Below are 19198 nucleotides of genomic sequence, written 5' to 3' on the forward strand. Positions count from 1 at the left end.
GTCCTCAACCTTACATGTGCTTTCTATGCACCCCCCAGCCCCTGCTGTGAGAACCTCCTCACTGCCCAGACAGCCCTACCACACGTGCCCCTCATGCTGAGTCCTGTGGCCTCCGGGAACTCCTCTCTCATAGCCACTGCCTCAAACCCACCCTACGCAAGGCCCTCCATGCTGTGTCCATGGGCCCCACAGCAAAGTACTGTGGGTTTTGGGAGGAGGAGCCCCACAGGGTGTGGAGGTTCCAGGGCTCCTGTTACTGGGCCAGGCACTAACACTCAGGCCATGCGGGGGCACAGCAAGGGCTGGAGAGGGCGGAGGGCAGGACACGCACCAAGGGTTTGGGTCTTTTTCCATTAGTGGGGGTATCTGGGGAGGCTTTTTTTTTTTTAATTAAAGTTTTCATCTTGAGGTAAGTGTGGATTCACAGGTAGTGGTAAGAAATAATACAGACCCCACGTACCCTTCACCCAGAGTCCCCAGTGGTAACAGCTTGTATAACTGTAGCGCAAGATCACAACCGGGATGCTGACGCTCACACGGTCAAGACACAGGACATGTCTATCTCTACTAGGATCCCTCGTGTTGTCCATTTATTGTCACACCCACTTCCCTCCTACCCTGAACCCCCTCCTCAGCCCCCAGCAACCACTAATATGTTCTCCATTTCTATAATTTTGTCATTTCAAGAGCGTTATATAAATGGAGTCATGCAGAATTCCACACTGTGTACCCGCCAGTTTGTTTAGCCATTCACCTACTGAAGGACAACTGATTTGTTTCCAGTTTCTGGCTGTTAGTAAAGCCGCTACAAATATTTGTGTACAGAGTTTTCATTTCTCTGGGATAAATGCATAGTATGGCAACTGCTGCGTGGCATGGTAGTTGGAAGCAAACTTCTTAAAGATACTGCCAACTCCTTCCCAGCAGTGCTGTACCATTTACATTCCCTCCAGCAATGTATGAGCCATTGTTTCTCTGCATTGTCATCAGCATTTGGTGTTGACACTATTTTTTATTTTAGCCATTCTGATAGGTGGTTTTCTCACTGTGGCTTTAATATGCATTTCCCTGATGGCTAATGATGTTGATCATCTCATGCGCTTGTCTGCCACCTGGACATCCTCCTCAGTGAAACGTCTCAAGTCTTTTACCTTAAAGGGTCTATTTGTGTGTGTGTTTTACTGATGAATTTTGAGAGTTGTTTATATATGTTAGACGTTAGTCCTTTGTCAGATATGTTTACAAATATTTCCTCCTTCTCTGCAGCTTGTCTTTTCATCCTCTGAATAGGGGCTTTTCCAGAGCAAAAGTTTGTCATTTTGATGGAGTCTAATTCATTAATTTTTTTTTATAGCTCATGGTTTTGGGGTCAAGTCTACATACTCACTGCCTAGCCCTAGATCCTGAAGATTTTCTTCCTTTTTTCCCTAAATGCTCTATAGTTTTATTCATGTCCACAGACCATTCTGAGTTAATTTTTGTATAAGGTGGGAGACTTGAGTTAATGTTCATTTCTTTGCCTATGGATGTCCAAATGCTCCAGTATCACTTGTTGGAAGGTTATCTTTTCTCTATTCAATTGTTTTTGCACCTTTGTCAAAACTCAGTTGGGTATACTCGTGTGGGTCTCTTTCTGGGTTCTCTATTTTACTCCAATGATCTTTGTGTCTATCCCTCCACCAGTACCACAGTCATGATTATTGTAGCTACTTGTCTTGAAATTGGGTAGATGAATTCCTCCCACTTATTATTTTTATTTTCATGAGAAAGATTGGCCCTGTGCTAATATCTGTGCCAGTCTTCCTCTGTTTTATATGTGGGATGCCACCACAGCATGGCTTGATGAGCGGTGTGTAGGTCCACGCCTGGGATCCGAACCTGCGAACCCCAGGCTGCCAAAGTGGAGCATGTGAACTTAACAAGTAGGCCACCAGGCCAGCCCCTCACTTTATTCTTTTTCAAAATTGTTTGAGGCATTCTAGATCCTTTGCTTTTCCATATAAATTTCAGAATAATCTCATCTATACCTACAAAAACGCTTGCTGGGATTTTGATAGAAATTGAGTTAAATACTGTATATCAATTTGGGAAGAACTGACATCTTTATTATTTGACTCTTCCAACCCATAAATATGGTATGTCTATTTATTTACATATTTTTATTTCTTTCATCAGCATCTTATAATTTTTAGCATATAAATCCTATAAAGGTTTTGTTAGATTTATACCTAAGCATTTAGTTTGTTTTTTTTTGAGGAAGATTAGCCCTGAGCTAACATCTGCCAATCCTCCTCTTTTTGCTGAGGAAGACTGGCTCTAAGCTAACATCCATGCCCATCTTCCTCTATTTTGTATGTGAGATGCCTGCCACAGCATGGCTTGATGAGCAGTGCCACGTCCGCACCTGGGATCCGAACCGGAGAACCCTAGGCCGCTGAAGTGCAATGTGCGCACTTAACCGCTGCGCCACCGGGCCCACTCCGCATTTAATTTTTTTGAGCAATTTCAAGTGGTATCGTATGTTTAATTTCAGTGTCCATGTGCTGTGTTCATTGCTAGTACCCAAAATACAACTGATTTTTGTATGTTTATCTTATATCTTGCAATTTTGCTGAACTCACTTACTAGTGCTAGGATATTTTTTGGGGGTAGATTCCTTTAGAGTTTTGACAATTTTGTTACCTATAGGGTCAGTTTTATTTCTTCCTTTTCAATTTACAAGCCTTTATTTTCTTTTCTTGCCTTATTTCACTGGCCAGATCCTCTAGGACTACGATGAATAAGAGTGGTGAGAACAGGGGCTGGCCCAGTGATGCAGCAGTTAAGTTCACACGTTCTGCTTCTCAGTAGCCCAGGGTTCACCGGTTCAGATCCCAGGTGCGGACATGGCACCACTTGGCAAGCCATGCTGTGGTAGGCGTCCCACATGTAAAGTAGAGGAAGATGGGCACAGATGTTAGCCCAGGGCCAGTCTTCCTCAGCAAAAAGAGGAAGACTGGCAGTAGTTAGCTCAGGGCTAATCTTCCTCAAAAAAAAAAAAAAAAAAAAAAAAGAGTGGCAAGAACAGACATCCTTGCACTGCTCCCCATCTTGGGAGAAAGCATTCAATTCAGTCTTTCATTATTAAGTATAATGTTAGTGGTAAGATTTTTTGTAGATGCTCTTCATCAAGCTGAGGAAATTAATCTCTATTTTTATTTTTTGAGAGTTTGATCATGAATGAATGCAAAACATTGTCATATCATTTTACTGCACTGACTGATACAATCATGTGATTTTTAATATGGTGAATTACACCAACTGAATTTCAAATACAAAACCAGCCTCCTGTCTCTGCAATCAACCCCATTAGATCATGAATTTCTTTGGGGAGGGAGGGTTAATTCTATTTGCTAATATTTAGTTAAGGATATTCACATGTATATTTATGAGTCATCAGTCATTTTTCGGGGTATTGTCTTTGCTTTTGGTATCAGGGTAACATTAACTTTATAAGTAGAATTGGGAGATATTCTCTCATCTTCCATTTTCTGGGGAAAAATCACGCAGAAGTGGTGTTAGCTTTTCTTTAAACGTTTGGTAGAACTCTCCAGTGTAACTATCTAGGCCTGGACATTTCTTTTGGGGAAGTTCAGTTTTCTTAGCAGATACAGGGCTATTCAGATTTCCTGTTTAGTTTGAGTGAGTTGCGGTAGGCTGTGTTATTTGAGGAACTGACCCATTTCATCTCAGTTGTGAAATGCACATGTGTAGAGTCGTTCAGAGCATTCCCTTATTACCCTTTCGACATCTGCAGGGTTGGCAGTAACATCCTGTTTTGTTCTTGATATTTTAAATCGTGTCTTCTCTTTCTTTGTCCATCTTGCTAGAGGTCTGTCAATTTTACTGATCTTATGAAGGAACCAGTTCTTTGTTTTGTTGATTTTCTCTATTTTTCTACTTTTAATTTCATTCATTTCTATTCTTATATTTATTATTTCTTTTCTTCCACTTACTTTGGGTTTATTTCATTGTCTTTTTCTTTTTCCAGGTTCTTGAGATAGGAGTTTAGATTACTATTCGAGATTTGTTTCTTCTTGAATACAGGCTTTTAGTGCAACAAATTTCCCTCTCAGGACAACTTTAGCTGGATGACACAAATTCTGACATGTCTTTTCATTTTCATTCAGTTCAAGGTATTTTCATTACTCCCCTTTGATCCATGGAGTTTTTAGAAATGTGTTGTTTAGTTTCCAAATGTTTGGAGATTTCTCCTGTTAAGTTTCTGCTGGTGATTTCTAGTTTGACTCCATTTTGGTCAAAGAACACAATGTATGATTTCAACTTTTAAACATTTGTTGAAGTTTGTTTCCCACTGGTGCTTCCAGCTGTCAGCCTCTTTAGTCCCCAGTCTGAGATACATGAGGTAATAAGCAAACCAGGAAGCATGTTATCGTATGGTGTTGTTCCTCAGGCCTGAGATCCCTACTTGGTCTGCCTTCCTTTCTCAACCCTTCTGAGTCTCTTAAGTTTGTTTTACACAGAATGTCCAGAGTTTTGAGTACTGAGCAAGCAGAAGTGGGAAGAATACAACTCCTCTATCTTCCTGGAAGTGCAAGTTTTCTGGGGCGGCTTCTAAGTGAGCAGAGAAGGGGCTCCCTGCACAGACCTCCGTCCTCTCCTCTGGAAGCGCAGGAAGGCAAAGCTCAGCTTTGGGCCATGCGGAGAAGAGCCTATGACCAGAGGCCTCTGCCTACTGCTGGCGCAGGGAGCACGCAATCCGTTGTAGGCAGGTCAGTAATCAGTTCTTAGTGATGCCACTCTGCATTATGGGGGGCCCTGAGAAACAGGTGGGAGAACATGACAAATGGACGAGGCCACACGACAGCCTTCACCCCAGTCATTCACTATGTTTGAGCATGGGTTCTGAGCTGGCAGTGTGGGCCTGCTCCCTCCAGTCCCTGCAGGTTCCCTAAAGATTTCCTCCAATGGCTGCACACCCACCTTCTCTGGACCTGCGGGCCCTCTCTGCTCAAAGGAGGAAACCTCTTGTTCTCTGGCAGTTTCCCATCCAGCTCCGCAGCTGCTCTTCCACTGTCCTCTCATTGTCCCTGCTCTTCTGAGCTTATCACAGCCATTCCCACAACCAGCACAGAACTGTGTGCTGATGAATTCTCCACAGTTCTATTTCTAGGCTGACCTCTCCCCCGAGCTTGAGGGCTTTTTTAATCGAGGTCCTAATAGTTTATAACTGTGCAATTTTAGTTGTACATTATTATTTGTCAGTCATCATATATATGTGCCCCTTTACCCCTTATGCCCACCCCTCACCCCCCTTCCTCTCTGGTAACCAATAATCTGTTATCTTTGTCTATGTTTGTTTATCTTCTATATATGAGTGAAATCATATGGTGTTTATCTTTCTCTGTCTGGCTTATTTCGCTTAACATAATACCTTCAAGGTCCACTCACATTGTTGTGAATGGGACAATTTTGTCGTTTTTCACAGCTGAGTAGTATACCATTGTGTATATATACCCCATCTTCTTTATCTAATCAGCAGTTGATGGGCACTTGGGTTGTTTGCACATCTTGGCTACTGTGAATAATCTGAGCTTGACTTTTAATGTCAAACTGGCATTTCCAATTGGATGTCCCCAGGCATCTCACATTTATCATGTTCTGGATGGAACTTTTCCTTCTTTTTCATTTCCAAACCCACCTGTCCTCTTGAGTGGCCTGGCCACCCACCCAGGTTCTCCCACCTGGAGCCTGCAAGTCTTCTATGATCTATCCCCTTTCATTCCCTAACATCTGGTCAATCAGCAAGTCTGGTCAGTTTACTTCCAAACTACATCTCCAAACTGCCCATCTCCCTCCTTCTTCACAGCCTCCACCCACGCACAAGCCACCACGGCCTCTGCCTGGCCACCCAACGGCCCAGGAACTGCTCTCCTCGCTCCTGATCCTCCAAACCCTCCGCTCTTCACAAGCACTCGCCATGCTTCCCCTCTTTCTCAGAATAAACTGTGAAGCCCCTCGCTTGGCCTGGAAGGCCCTTCCTCCCTCTCCAAAGGGCTGCCCATCTTCCTTTAGACCTTGGTCTAATTGACACCTCCTCAGATGGGCCTTCCCCAAATAGTCTATCTAGAATTGTCCTGCCAGACCCCTTTCCCTGAACACTGTTTAGCTCAACCCTCTCAATTTCTTCTATCTATCTCACTTACCACAATTGGCAACTACTTTACTGATTTGTTTAGTACTTAGAACGGTCTCTTTTGCTAGGCTGTAAACATCACAGATGGGGACTGTTGTCATTTTTTATCACCACTGGATCCCCAGGACTTAGTATATGGTAAGCCCTTAATAAATAGTTGATGAATGAATGAACTATGAAGGAAGGATATTGGCAGTCAGAGAGAAGCTGGTTGAAGGCCAAGGCTGCCCCTCTGTGGCCACACTGGAGAACTGCAGCTTCCCAAGCCAGCCTCAGACAAAGAACCCATCCAGCCCCTGCCCCACCCACCCACTCCCACTCACACCCTTCTGTGCCTCCTGGAAGTAGAACGGAATTCAGGAGACTGTCCTGTCCACCAGGTCTCAAGGACTCCCTGATCTTTCCCATGCAAAACCCACTCCTTTCTGCAGGACAGGGGTAGGGAGTATCCAGAGGGGCTCCCTTCCCCAAGGAAGCTGAGGAACAAGGAGCAGGCCAGCTTTCCCTGACTGGGAGGAACCATGGTAGGAACCCCTGACCTTGGAGGTCATGTGGGCTGTAGGCCCATCAGGAAGACCCCCCCTCCCCGCCCCCCCAGCCCCCTGAGGTCAAAGTCTAAGACCCTGGAGGCTTGGGGGAAGGGCAAGCGATCAGGGGGAGGTGTGGAAAGAGCTCAGAAAAGCAGGAGTTCTTGCCAAAGTCCCGGAACCAGAACCAGTGTGGCAGAACCCTGTGTGTCTCCCACAACATCCTCTCCCTCTGGGGCGCTCGGGGATCCCCAAAGGTGTCCTGGCCTGTAGCATGTGCTCCACAAATGGCAATGTCAGTGCTAGAAGGGCACGGAGCCTGCTCTCAGAGGCTGGGTGGGACCCGGGATATGAGAGGTCAGCAAGCCTCTTCCTCGCCCTGGGATTTCGTGTCTGATTCAGGGGCCAGGGTCCCAGTACCCAAGTCTAAAAGACAAAAGAGAGGCACCTCCTAAAGCAGCACCTTTCCACAATGAACATATTCTAAACATCTTCAAATTTCAACGAACCAAGGTATTGTGCAGGACACACGTGATTTTTTTTTAAAACATGAAAAATACAACTTATAAGACCCCGCCCTCCAGGAGGCCCGTGGGGGAGAAGTCTGAGGCTTCATCTCTCTCAGTGCCCCTCCTGTTTAACAACATCTTTGGACACACCCCAGCTCATCTCAGCTGCGCTGAAGGACAGAAAAACGGGAGGATTCTGTATACAATTGAACTGCAGGGTTAAAGCAACTTCCTGGGGCCAAGGTGGTGAGACCAAGAGGCAGGTGAAATTCTGGGTAATGGGGTCTGGATGCTTGATGAGGTTCTCCCTAGGTGGCTGGCTGGACCTCAGGGGTCCCCCGCCCCAATCTGAGTGCAGAGTCTTTGGAGGGATGCAGACTCTGCTCGCTGGGCCTGGCTCCCTGGCCTGGCCTCCCTCTTGATAGGAAAGTAGGCAGAAGGCCCCTCCTGGAGGGGCTTCCTTACCTCCCTCTTAAGTGGGGCCACGTAGGCCCAAGAGTTGGTGGCAGGGTCGTAGCGCTCCACAGCATTCAGGTCATTGTGGTAGTCGCGGCCAGCCACCGCGTAGATGTACCCGCCCACCACACACACACACAGGTCGGCGTGCTCCTGCTGCAGGGACTGGATCTGGAACCAGCGGTTGTGCCTCGGGTCATACCTTTTGAGGGGACACGAAGGCAACACATCACTGACAGGTGAGAGAGCCTGCACAGCAGGCCTGTTCCTCTTGCTCCACCCATGTACCCTGAACCCTCCCCCGGCTGCCCCCCAAAACCAGTACATGCCCCCCCACAGCCACATCAGCAGGCTGATACACACCTGGGTGGAGATGCGTCCCCAGCATGCAGCCTAGAAGCCGTGGCCAGGAGCCTCCTGGATTTCTGCCCAGGAAGCCAGTCCCTTCCAGGCGGAACCTCTTGGGTGGTTTCAAGTCCACCCCAGGCTGCGCAATGGTTGTTCCTACAGCCACCTCCACCTCACCTATCTCACCTCATGGTCCTCATGGCCCCGTCCCCATTCAGGAAGGCCCCAATTACAGCCTCTCAACTGCACTGGCACAACAGGCTCTGGGCCTCCAGCCAACTCCGGCACTTCCTTGCATGGTCTGCCAGACACAGCCCACCCTTTCATCACTTCATGTGCCTCTCCTAACTCTCCTACTGCCACTCCCACAGCTTTCTCGACCTCCCCAGCTGGAGGAGTGGGAGTGCTACCTCCCACAATGAACTGTGGGCACCGTGAGGGAGGGGTCCTGTGGGCTCCCAGGCACTCCCATGGGCGGAGAGATGCTGAGCTGGCTGCAGCAGGGCCACAAGGCTGGAGAAGCACTGTTGGGCTGAGGGGCTGCCTGGGAGAGCGGGCGCAGGGAGGGGAGGGAAGCGGACCTCTGCTGAGCTCCTGCTCAGCCCCAGCGCCACACTAGCACTGTTATGAAGCTCGTTCTCCTGACAAGCTTGTTCTGATGTTGCGCCACCTTCACACCCCTTTCACAGGAGATGCAGCTGTCCCCAAGTCACAGCCTTGCCTTCTCCTTCTTTCCCCATCAACCTTGGTAAAAAAGTCTAGTCCCCAAGCAGCAGCTTCATTCTGCACTCCTGCCTGCCCCAACAATCCTCTGAGGCCCCCTGCCCCTCTTCTGCCTTCAGAAGGCTTCTCATTCTCAACTCAGGGGAGCTCAGCCACTCCAGAATGACCAACTATCACCCCTTGCTTTCTCCTGCACTTTGAACCCACACTGCAGACACCTTCCAGCTGTCTGCAGCTAGCTGCTCACCTGTCCTAAACAGAACCCTGCACTCCCTCTGTCCATCCGATCCCATCCTCACCAGCAAAGCCACTGCTCACACCCCGAAATCCTTCGGCCTCAGCCCAGCAGCTGAGGCTCTTAGCAGCCCAAGCCCAGACCTACCTTTCCAGCATTCAGCCCTGCCCCAGACTTGCCCAACTCCCTGGGGCCTCCCATGCCCCTTCCCCCTCTCCATGCCCCAGGCCTGGCACTCTGCTGGGCACCCAGGCAGGTATGCTGTTTGGGTGAATACAGACGATCACAGAACCTCAAGGGGGCCAAGACCCTGTGAGCCCGAGGCCCAAAGCCTACTTTTTCCTGACCTGTATCTGGCCGTTTCCCCTGGGCATCACCCAGCCAGCAGCATCTGAGCGCCTCACCTGCTTCTGGGAACCTCCTTGCTCAAAAGCCCAGGCATAGTCACAGGCTTTTTCAGATAAGTATGTTGATTTCTCCATAGTGAGACCAACTCCAAAGAGGACCAGCTGAACTTCAACTGGCTCAGGAGAGAGTGAATAAAGTTTTCTTTGGCCTGTGCTGTATGCGGGTCAGTGAACAGGTCAGTTTCATCCTCTGCCCCAAAGCACAAGTCAGACGCGCTCTACAGCCCCTTCTTCCCACCCGTGCCATGTGGCCAGCCTCTCCGTGCCAGCTAGGAATGATAGGAGACAGGACGCCTCAAGAGTCAGGCCAACAGGAGAGAGAGAACATGCACCTGGGTCACAGAGACCCAGCAGTGAATGCTGGCTCTGCCCATCCAGCTGGCCACATCCGAGCATCAGTCTTAACTGCTCACTCAGTTTTCACACATGTCCAATGGCGGACACGTGTGCCTAAAAAAGCTATCATGAGGGATCATAAAGGATAACACACATTAAAAGGTCTTTGTTAACCTGAGGGGAGTTTGTGAAGGACCGAGGGTATGTTCCTAGACCTCAGTGCAGCACCTGGCTCAGGGCAGACTATGCACTGTCTATCCACTAAACAAAGGAGTAAGATTACCAGCAGTGAAATCATACATTCACTCTACAAATATTCACTGGTCACCCAATGCGGATCAGGCATGGTGTTCAGTGCTGGGAATCCAGAGGGAAACAAGAGACAAGGGCCCTGCTTTCCACTGCAGCATGGGAAACAGGCTAAAGAGAACAGAGCACACAAGTGCTCCACAAAAAAGTGAGTAAGGAGAGAGAGATCTACCAGGCAGCAGGGGCTGGGGAGGGCAGAGGTCTCCTGAGAAAGTAGTGTTTGAGCCCTAAATGACCGGGGGTTAGGGACCCAGCCAAGTGAAGGTCTGGCTGGGGACAGGCAGCCAGTCCAGGACACGGCGCTCACAGAAGCCTGGTTAACTGGCTGAGATAGTGCCTTCCACTGCGCTTCCTGTACATGACATTCATTCATGTACATCTCTTCTCCCCTATTTTCAGTCAAGCGCAAGTCAGCATCTTCCAGCAGAGTGACACAAGACTCTCCAGATGCTTCTGCTTACTTCCTTCTGGTCTCCTGCCCTCACAGTTTCGTAGGCTGAGTTCATTTGGATTTGTGGTTTCGGATTTAAGGAAACACACTTTCCACACACACACATATACAGACATGATACATCAATAATTTAGACAGGACCACAGTTTTGCTGACTTCTTATCTCCTCACTGTGTCCTGTAGCTCACATTTTCTTCTTTATTGGATTAATCTTCCACTTTGTCAGAAGAAATCCTCAAATAATATTTCTTTCAAATAAAAACAAGCTTTATAATTGCATATAAGGGTATAAACAGTTTTAGTCACTTTAATGCCGATATTTTATTTTTTGCTGAGGAAGATTCACCCTGAGCTAACAGCTGCTGCCAATCTTCCCCTTTGTGTATGGAAGCCGCCACCACAGCATGGCCACTGACAGACGAGTAGTGTAGGTCCATGCCCAGGAACCGAACCTGAGCCACCAAAGCAGAGCTTGCCAAACTTCACCACTAGGCCACCAGGGCTGGCCCTAATGCCAATTTTCGATCATCCTACTGCAAACTCAGAAGTGAAATCTAGAGTTGGTACAAATACGTGCTGGAGTCCTTGTTAAATTTAGTAGCCTGTTTTTCTTCTGTATTTTCATGACTTAAGCATTCCCATGACTATTAAAGAAGTCCATTACAATTTAAAACATTTTTTGAAATATAGTTTAAAATATTAATAGTCACGGAAATGCCTAAAGAAAAAGACCAGTGACTACCCTAAGCAGGGTCAGGACCCGGGGCAACGTACGAGCAGCTACTACCGGTAAGGGCACAGTTGGTATTCAGTAGCCCAGAGAGCTGGAGCTGTGGAGAAGGTGCAAAAGCAACGTGGATGATATAGATGCAGTCAAAGAAAGAAAAGAAAAGAAAAACAGTGGTATCTTAGAGACAAATATAATTTGCTCTTAAAGAGGTAACCTTTAATATGCAGTTTCTGTACCAATGCTTTAAGATATAAACTGGTAGGGCCGGCCCATGGCCGAGTGATTAAGTTCACACACTCTGCTTCGGCGGCCCGGGGCTTCGCCAGTTCGGATCCTGGGCACGGACATGGCACCACTCATCAGGCCATGCTGAGGCGGCGTCCCACATGCCAACAACTAGAAAGACCCACAACTATCCACAACTAAAAATATGTAACTACGTACTGGGGGGCTTTGGGGAGAAAAAGGAAACATAAAATCTTTTAAAATAAAAAAATAAAAAGATATAAGTTGGTAAAGTCCCTAACATCTCAAAATGTAAACCCTCATTTACTGCAAAATCTGTTTTTTTTACATTCTGAAAGACTGTAGGTTCTCAGGCTGGTGAACTATGAAAGAGGAAAAGGAAGAGAACCAAACTCTTGGGCCATTCCCCTGGGTTGATGAACGAAACCCAGGGCCCTCCTTGCCCCCTCGGCCAGCTGCTCTGTGCCCTCGCTCCTCAGCGGTGCCTGCTCCACCACACACGTCTCACCAATCCCACCTGCCAGTGATCTGACCTCTTGACTGGAGCTGAGGCTGTAGTTACCTCTCACAGGGGCTGATGTCAGCATCTTCCAGAGTTCAGCTTGGGTCTTACAGCTCATGTTCATGAAAGGGATTTTTAGACCAGTCTTGAGTGAAACTGAATCTATGACCTGTAACAGGGCAGACTACAGGGGCAGGCAGCATCCCCTGCTGTCGCCCCCAGGGACGCCCTGCAGGAGAGCCCTGCGGCCTCCCTGAAGGCACACAGCCGCCCCACCCACCTTGTGCTGAGGGCCGGAGACGACAAAACTCTCGAGAGGTCTGCTTTGCAGGCCTGTGGGTTGCTCTCAGCTGGGAGGTCTGGCCTTGGCACTCCAACTGGGAAGCTGAGCTCCCGAAAAAAAAGCTTCAAGGCTTGGCAAGAGGAAGGCCTGAAGCTGGTGCTGCCACATCCACTAGGGATGGAATTTGGTTAGGGAGAAAATGAAGGCACTGTTTCCTCCTTTCTGAATTCAGCCTGTCCTCCTGTTTAACCACAACACACTGCCAAGCTTTGGTCTCATCAGTTTAACAAAGGTGATCACTTCCTGAGGTCAGGAGAGCCGAGGTGGCTGAGGAATGGCCATCTCCTCCTTGGTCACAGTCACCATACTTACGTCACTGTGCTCACTTTGGAGGGGCATGGCCAGACCAGACCCCACCCCCACCCCCACTCCCGAGGACGGAAACACAAACACAAACTCAATCAGCCAACTTGCTGACAGCGACTGGAAGCAGTTAGCAATCTCTCTCTCTGCAGTGCCTTCTTTCAGCTTGCAGGGGGCCAAAACTTCCCACAGGCACCAAATCCCAAGAAATCAAACCAAAGTACAACAGAGGGGGCCCTGGAAACCTAACGGTAGCGGAGGCTGTGGGGATCTGCCTTACTTCCCTTGCTCTGCCCAAAAACACAGATTTGAGGGATCACAGCCTGAGAGTCCTACAGACCACGGCGGGCCACAAAACCCCCTCTGGAAAAACTGCCTCCTCCAGGAACCTCACGCCCAGCACACAGCTGACCACAGGGCCGGAGGGAAATCTGGCATGAGGCTCAGCGATGCCTGTTGGCCTTTCCTGCTCCCCTGGGCTGAGGACTGTGCGCTCGAAGGAGTTGCAGCAACAGGAAGCCATCCTCCACCATGGGCTTGTGGTTAGAAGAGCAAAGCAGACAGATGAAGGGAAGCTCAGATGAGACATGTCAAAGCTCAAGAGGGCAGGATGGAAGGAGCATCCCGTCCAGTGCTCTCAGCTCCTAGGCCCGACTGCCCTTCCTGCCGGGGGCTCCCCTCTCCTGTGCTCAATCAAATGCAGTCATAACCCAGGCCCTCACTGACAAGACAGCAGATACGACCCAAGGTGAGTGGGTTTCTGACAAGGAGAAGGGGACAAGAGTGAAAGAAAGCATTCCAGGTGTCCTTTTCCTTATCTCACTGCCATCCACATTTGCCAGATTAACCTGGACTTTATTCCACAAAACAGGTGTACCCCGACAAGTGCTAAGACTGATTTAAAAGGCCGACTGCCTCAGCCCCCAGTGACGTACCCTTGCAGAACCCACTTGCTAACCAGCCCTCTGGGCCCGAGACTCCTGCACCACAGCATCACCCACGACCAAAGTATGGCCAAGGGCCTTTTCCTACCTCCAGCATCGGGACTCGGCACGGAAGCCCTGGACGTTATTGTCCCCTCCAATCAGATACACGAAGTTGTTGAGCACCGCGATGCCCTGATTGGACATGCGGGGGGCCAAGGAGGCGGTGAAGTGCTTCCACTCTCCCAGCAGGGGGTTCAGGTACTTGGCCTGGTCGCTGAGGACAGTGGATGGCGTGGAGTGAATGCCCCCGAAGCCCACAACACACTGGAAGTCCGACCGCAGCTCTGTCTGCGGGCCCTGCAGGCTGGGCTGCAGGCTCTCATTCCGGTGGTAGAGGAGAGCGCTGGCCACTGTGTCTCTCAGCGGGCTGGGGTCCAGCTTGTCATGCAGCCGCTGGAGGACCTCGGCTTCCATCAGGGGAAACCGCACTGTCTCCAGGAGCTTGGGGGGCTCGTGCAGCGAGATCTGGTCGGCCTGCACCTGCTCCAGGGTGTAATGGTAGAGCAGGGCGCCCTCGTACACCTCGGTCTCGCAGGAGACCTCCAGGCGGTTGCTGCTGAGGAGGGAGTAGACCTTCTCCAGGGGAAGCTGGCGATACTTGTCAGTCCGTGAGAAGGCCACAAAGTTCTTGAGGATGTAGGTATCGAGCTGCTCAGTCAGACGACTCAGGTCAAATAGCTCTGCCAGCCGGTAAACGTCGAGGATGTTCTCCTCATCCACCCAGGACATAAGGAAATCACAGCAGAAATGAATGATTTCTGGGATCTGTGAAGAGAAGAAGACCCATTCAAGCCTGGAGGTAGTGTCTGGACATGGGAGACAGTATGAGGGCAGGGACATTGCTTATTCGGCTGTTGGCTGCAGTTGCCCCCGTGCCCCTTCAAGAGTCCCCCCCTTTTCCTGATTTGGAGGCTGGAGCAGCCACTCTCCCCCGACAAATGAGAGATGATGGGCCCACTGCAGAATAACTGGGTTTGAATCCTGGCTTGGAAGTGGTCTGCGGCATGTTCTTAACCTCTCTGAGCCTCAGTTTCCTCATCTATAAAATAAGGGTAGTTAAAGTCGGGAGGAAGAAATGAAAACAAAATAGTACACAGGAACTACCTGGCACAGCACGGACCCCTGATATATATATGCCTTTCAGATGAAAAGTACTGGATCTCCAGAGAAGCAGGAAGCAGAACAAACGCCAGCTATCCCTGGTGTGGAGGCACCTGGGACCCCGCGGTCCCTCCGCGGGCTCTCTAGAAGACACCCAGCTCTGTTCTCCTGCCACAACCCCCATAAGTGGAGGCCCAGGCAAAGCTGCAGGGCCAGGGGACCCGCCCTCTGCCCCAGGAGCAAGGCCAGGAAGTGCCCATGCACTGAGAAGCGCCAGCAGGGCGTCCTGGGAACCTGATGCCGAGTTCTTGAAAAGCTGGAAGCCATCCTGCCTGGCGGAGGCCCGTGGGACTCCGGTGAGCGAGGAGGCTCCCAGGTGGCCTGCACCTTCCCTTTCCCAACCGCAGAGAAGAAGTGGGGGGTTGGGAGGAAGGCGAGAGAGAGAATGGCGCTTGGGTGGGAGCCAAGAACTGGGCCCCAGGGCTCAAGAGCACCCTGTGATCAGGGAACAGACGCACAGCAGAATCAAAGGACACAGACGGAGGGGCTCTAGGGAAAGCTGCCCAGGTGGGGCTAAATGCTTTAGGTAAACTGGAGTTTAGACTTTCTCTATGGGAATACTTCACTTACCCAGCATCATCAACAAATTACCAGTGCACACAGAGTAATTCTGCTGGCATCTGAAGCTTATTAAATATGTTTAAAATATTTTCATTTTTACTTTTTCTGATTCAAAAGACATTTAGTGCTTGCCAGGTGATATGCTAAGGGCTGAACGGAAACCTGCAAAGTGCCCGTCTGCCCTGACGGCGCTTTGTGAGGTTCTGAAAGTCTTCACTGATCACCTGCTTTTTCCCTCAGCAGGCACTTCTGCTTTGCCGCTTCTTCCTAAAATACTACTTCTGACTTGTCGTGGGCCAGGACACTGAAGAACCCAAGCCTCCCAGCACAAGGACTGTGTTACCCTCCCCTTCCCGACCTCGTTGTCAGAGCAGCAGGCCCTCTGCCAGGTGGACTCTCACAGAGGAATCACACCAGGCCCACCCCATGCAGGAGCCCCACGAGAGGCTCAGAGAAGGGAACTTGTTTGCTGGGGGTGACCCATGGGGACAGTCTTGCTAGGATTCAGACTCTGGTCCCTGAGGACACCACAAAGAGTCTGAACCTCAGCTCATGCAGGGCACAGCACATGGGGGGCAAGCCACCAACAGTCACTGGCTACAGAAACAAATAGAACCTGATGGGCCTATTGACTTGGAACTGTTATGCCAAGTAAAAGTTGCTTTAAAGACAACATTGCATAGAAGCTCAGTATGTTAAAAATAAAACAAAACAAAGCCGGGTTGCTGGAGCCGAACTGGAGGCTCCCCCTCCCGTGCTGCCCCGGCAATGGCTTTGGAGGCGCTAAGGAGAGCTGGCCAAACCTCTGCCATGAGTGACGGTGGGCAATAGTAGTTCACTGACCAGTAGGAGAGAGGAAAGCGGTGTTTGGGAAGATGGTTTGGTGTTCAATGTGCATAATGGATGTGGGGAAGAGAACAAGGCAGGGACTAGCTGGGAGGGAGAAACTGAGAGATGGAAGCCAAGACAAAGATGAAGACACGGAAACAAAACAGAGATAGCTACAGGTAAGATTTACAAGGATAACTTGTCCAAACTCGGACACAGGGAATGAAGACGGAAGGGCTCAAGGAGACACAGAGGCTCTGTGCCCAGGGCACTGGCAGAATGGCTGTGGGATATGCAGACCAGGGGGATGGGGAGGAGTGCGCGGTGTGGAGGAGATGGATGCTGAAGGAAACTTTCTGAATTTTGTAGGGAAACAAGTATTCAAAGTTGAATGACAAAAAGGAAAGCAGTTTCGGGGCCGGCCCGGTTGCACAGTGGTTAAGTGCGCACGTTCTGCTTTGGCCCGGGGTTCACCGGTTGGGATTCTGGGTGTGGACATGGTACCGCTTGGCAAGCCATGCTGTGGTAGGTGTCCCACATATAAAGTAGAGGAAGATGGGCACGGATGTTAGCTCAGGGCCAGTCTTCCTCAGCAAAAAGAGGATTGGCAGTGGATGTTAGCTCAGGGCTAATCTTCCTCAAAAAAAAAAAAAAGGAAAGCAGTTTCAAAGACATCGACAAGGCCATGTGGAGAGGAGAGCAGAAAGGGCCTGGACAATGCTGGGGGAAGCTCAGCTTCGCCAGATGCCTGCACATACAGAACAACACATACTCGGATTAGGGTCAGCCACTCGTTTACATGCAGAATCTTTCCAGTGGCAGGGAGACCCAGGCAGAGGGGAAAGAACCAGCAGAAGAGCAGAGGCAAAAGGAGAGCAGGTGCCTGGGCCAAGAGGTGTTCGGAGTGGCTCTGCTTTGGTGCCCAGGGCTGGCTAAGGTATGCACCACCTGAGAGCCTCCACCCTGCCCACTGTCTCCTTCGCTGCCTGACCCATCCTCAGGCCACTGCCAGGTGGGCACCTGGGAAAAGCCCGCCTAAGTATGAACCTGCACTACTCAAACAGGGAGAGCCTCACCTGAAGCTGGCAGGCGGCGACCAGCGTCTCCTGGACATTGCTCAGGCTGAGCTCCAGCTCGGAGGTGTATATGAAATGCAGGATTTGGCACATGGCATTGTAGGACACACCATGGATCAGGACTTCTTCCTGCTCCATCTCCTTCAATCCCCCAGCAAACATTCCTCTGCAAAGTGAAGACATGAGACAGTGGAGTTATATCAGTGGGGAGGCCAGCCCAGGCCGCAAAGAGCAAGAGCATGTGGAATGGGGAGCGGGCTGCCCCACAGTGGTGTGGGATGGGACATTGGCTCGCTCCGTGCTCTGAGCACTGAGCCATCTCAGAGAAGGCACCCACAAGCTCCCAGTCAAGTTTGGGCAACCATCCTAGAAACTGCCATCTCCATTTCATGTGCCCCAGGGAGTCGCACACGAGCTCCCTGAAGGCAGGAGTCACAACTGGCTTGATTTCAGCTGCATCCACTAGTAGGCTTCCTGGATCACGGCAGCAGTCCAGAGCATGTTATGAAAGAACGAATGAATGGATGGAAACAAGTAATAAGTCATTCCATTCAACATATATTTACTGAGTGCCCACTAAAGGCCAGGAACCATTCAAAGAGCAGAAGGAACAACAGTGAAGTAAAGTGGCAAGATTCCCATGTACACAGAGTTTAATGCAAGGGAGGAGGCTAAAAGATTAAAAGGTGAGGTACCTCAGATTACAGAAATGCCAGGAAGGAGTGTAACAGGCGTCTGACCTGGGAGTGCCGGCTGGAAGAGCAGAGAAGGTAGAGAGTGATGAGGGGCAGGGAGGACCCACTCTGAGGAAGTGAGATGAGGCTGGGTGGCACCTCACCAGCCAGGGGACGGCATTCCAAGTGGAGGAAACAGGTGCCCACATCCCAGGGAAAGGATGAGCGTGGCCTGCAAAGCAGCCAGGGCGAGGAAGAAGTGAGTGGGAGGTGAGACGGGGCCAGGTCCTGCTACCCCCTGGGCAGGGGAAAGTTCAGATTGAAATCTGAGTATAATGAGGCGCCACTGGGGAATTTTACTCAGGAGAGTGGCGTGAGCTGACTTTTCAGACTCGTTGGCCAGAGCAGAGAAGCTAGAGAAGAGGCAGTAAGGTTTCTGTAGGCCTGGGGAGGGCCAGGTGGCTGGAGAGCTGTAGTTGAGGCCACCCTGAGACCGAGTGGAGAGAACACGCTGAGAGCAGGGAGGAATCAGGGCCCTTGGCTGGGGTCGTGGTGCAGCAGCTGGGCAGATGGGGACTTGGGATAAACAGGGTCAAAGAGGGCAGTGCAGTCCCACTGTGGCACCATCAGTGTGAGGCGCCCCAGAGGAGACATTAATTAGGTGTTCAGAGGGAACAGGCAACAGTCAGGGGAGACATCAGGGCTGAAATATGACAGTCGACAACGTGGAGATGATAGAATAGCCATGTTTACATTTTTTTTTTTTTTTTGACTAGGTGACACATATACTGGGTAGAAGACTTAAAATATGGAAAAGAGTGGAAGTCTGTCTCCTGCCCTTCTCTGCTCCCAGATATCAGTTCCCCTCCCCAGGGCAGCGCTATCCCCAGCGGCAGTCCATGAACCTTATATTCTGCATCATGTTTTGACTTGACAATACATCTTGGAAATGGCTCCTGATCAGTACACACATGGCTGCCCTTCTCCCTGGAAAGCCTATCATAAAGGAGTTACCCGTTCCTGCTGGGGTACACTTGGGCTACTTCTCATCTCCTGTTGTTTAACTCAATGAATGGCCGGCCTTACCCCCATGACATTTTGCTATGTGCTGCCAGGACTAATTCCTACAAAAGCAACTGCTGGGACAAAGAGTTTATACAGATTTACACTTTGATAGTATTGTCCACATGCTATCAACCTTGTAAGGGAGAAGCCCTGTAACGAGTGGGACAGACAACTTCGTCAAATGTTTAATAGTCATTTATATTTTCTTTTCTGAATAGTCCACACT

At 49.9% G+C, this 19198-nt stretch overlaps 1 protein-coding gene across 5 annotated transcripts in view; it reads right to left on the reverse strand.

Moving 5' to 3' along the window:
* The window catches only part of KLHL22 (kelch like family member 22), a 31889-nt gene that overhangs the window by 4126 nt on the left and 8565 nt on the right, over positions 1–19198 (reverse strand). For all 5 annotated transcript variants that reach the window (XM_046641080.1, XM_046641081.1, XM_046641082.1 and 2 more), the window contains exons 3-5: positions 17234–17399; positions 13654–14372; positions 7698–7890 (exon numbers count right to left, since the gene is read on the reverse strand). In XM_046641080.1, coding sequence (XP_046497036.1) covers positions 7698–7890; positions 13654–14372; positions 17234–17399 — 1078 coding nt within the window. The remainder of the gene's footprint in view (positions 1–7697; positions 7891–13653; positions 14373–17233; positions 17400–19198) is intronic.

This window comes from Equus quagga, chromosome 15, assembly GCF_021613505.1.
Source record: "Equus quagga isolate Etosha38 chromosome 15, UCLA_HA_Equagga_1.0, whole genome shotgun sequence".
NCBI lineage: Eukaryota > Metazoa > Chordata > Mammalia > Perissodactyla > Equidae > Equus > Equus quagga.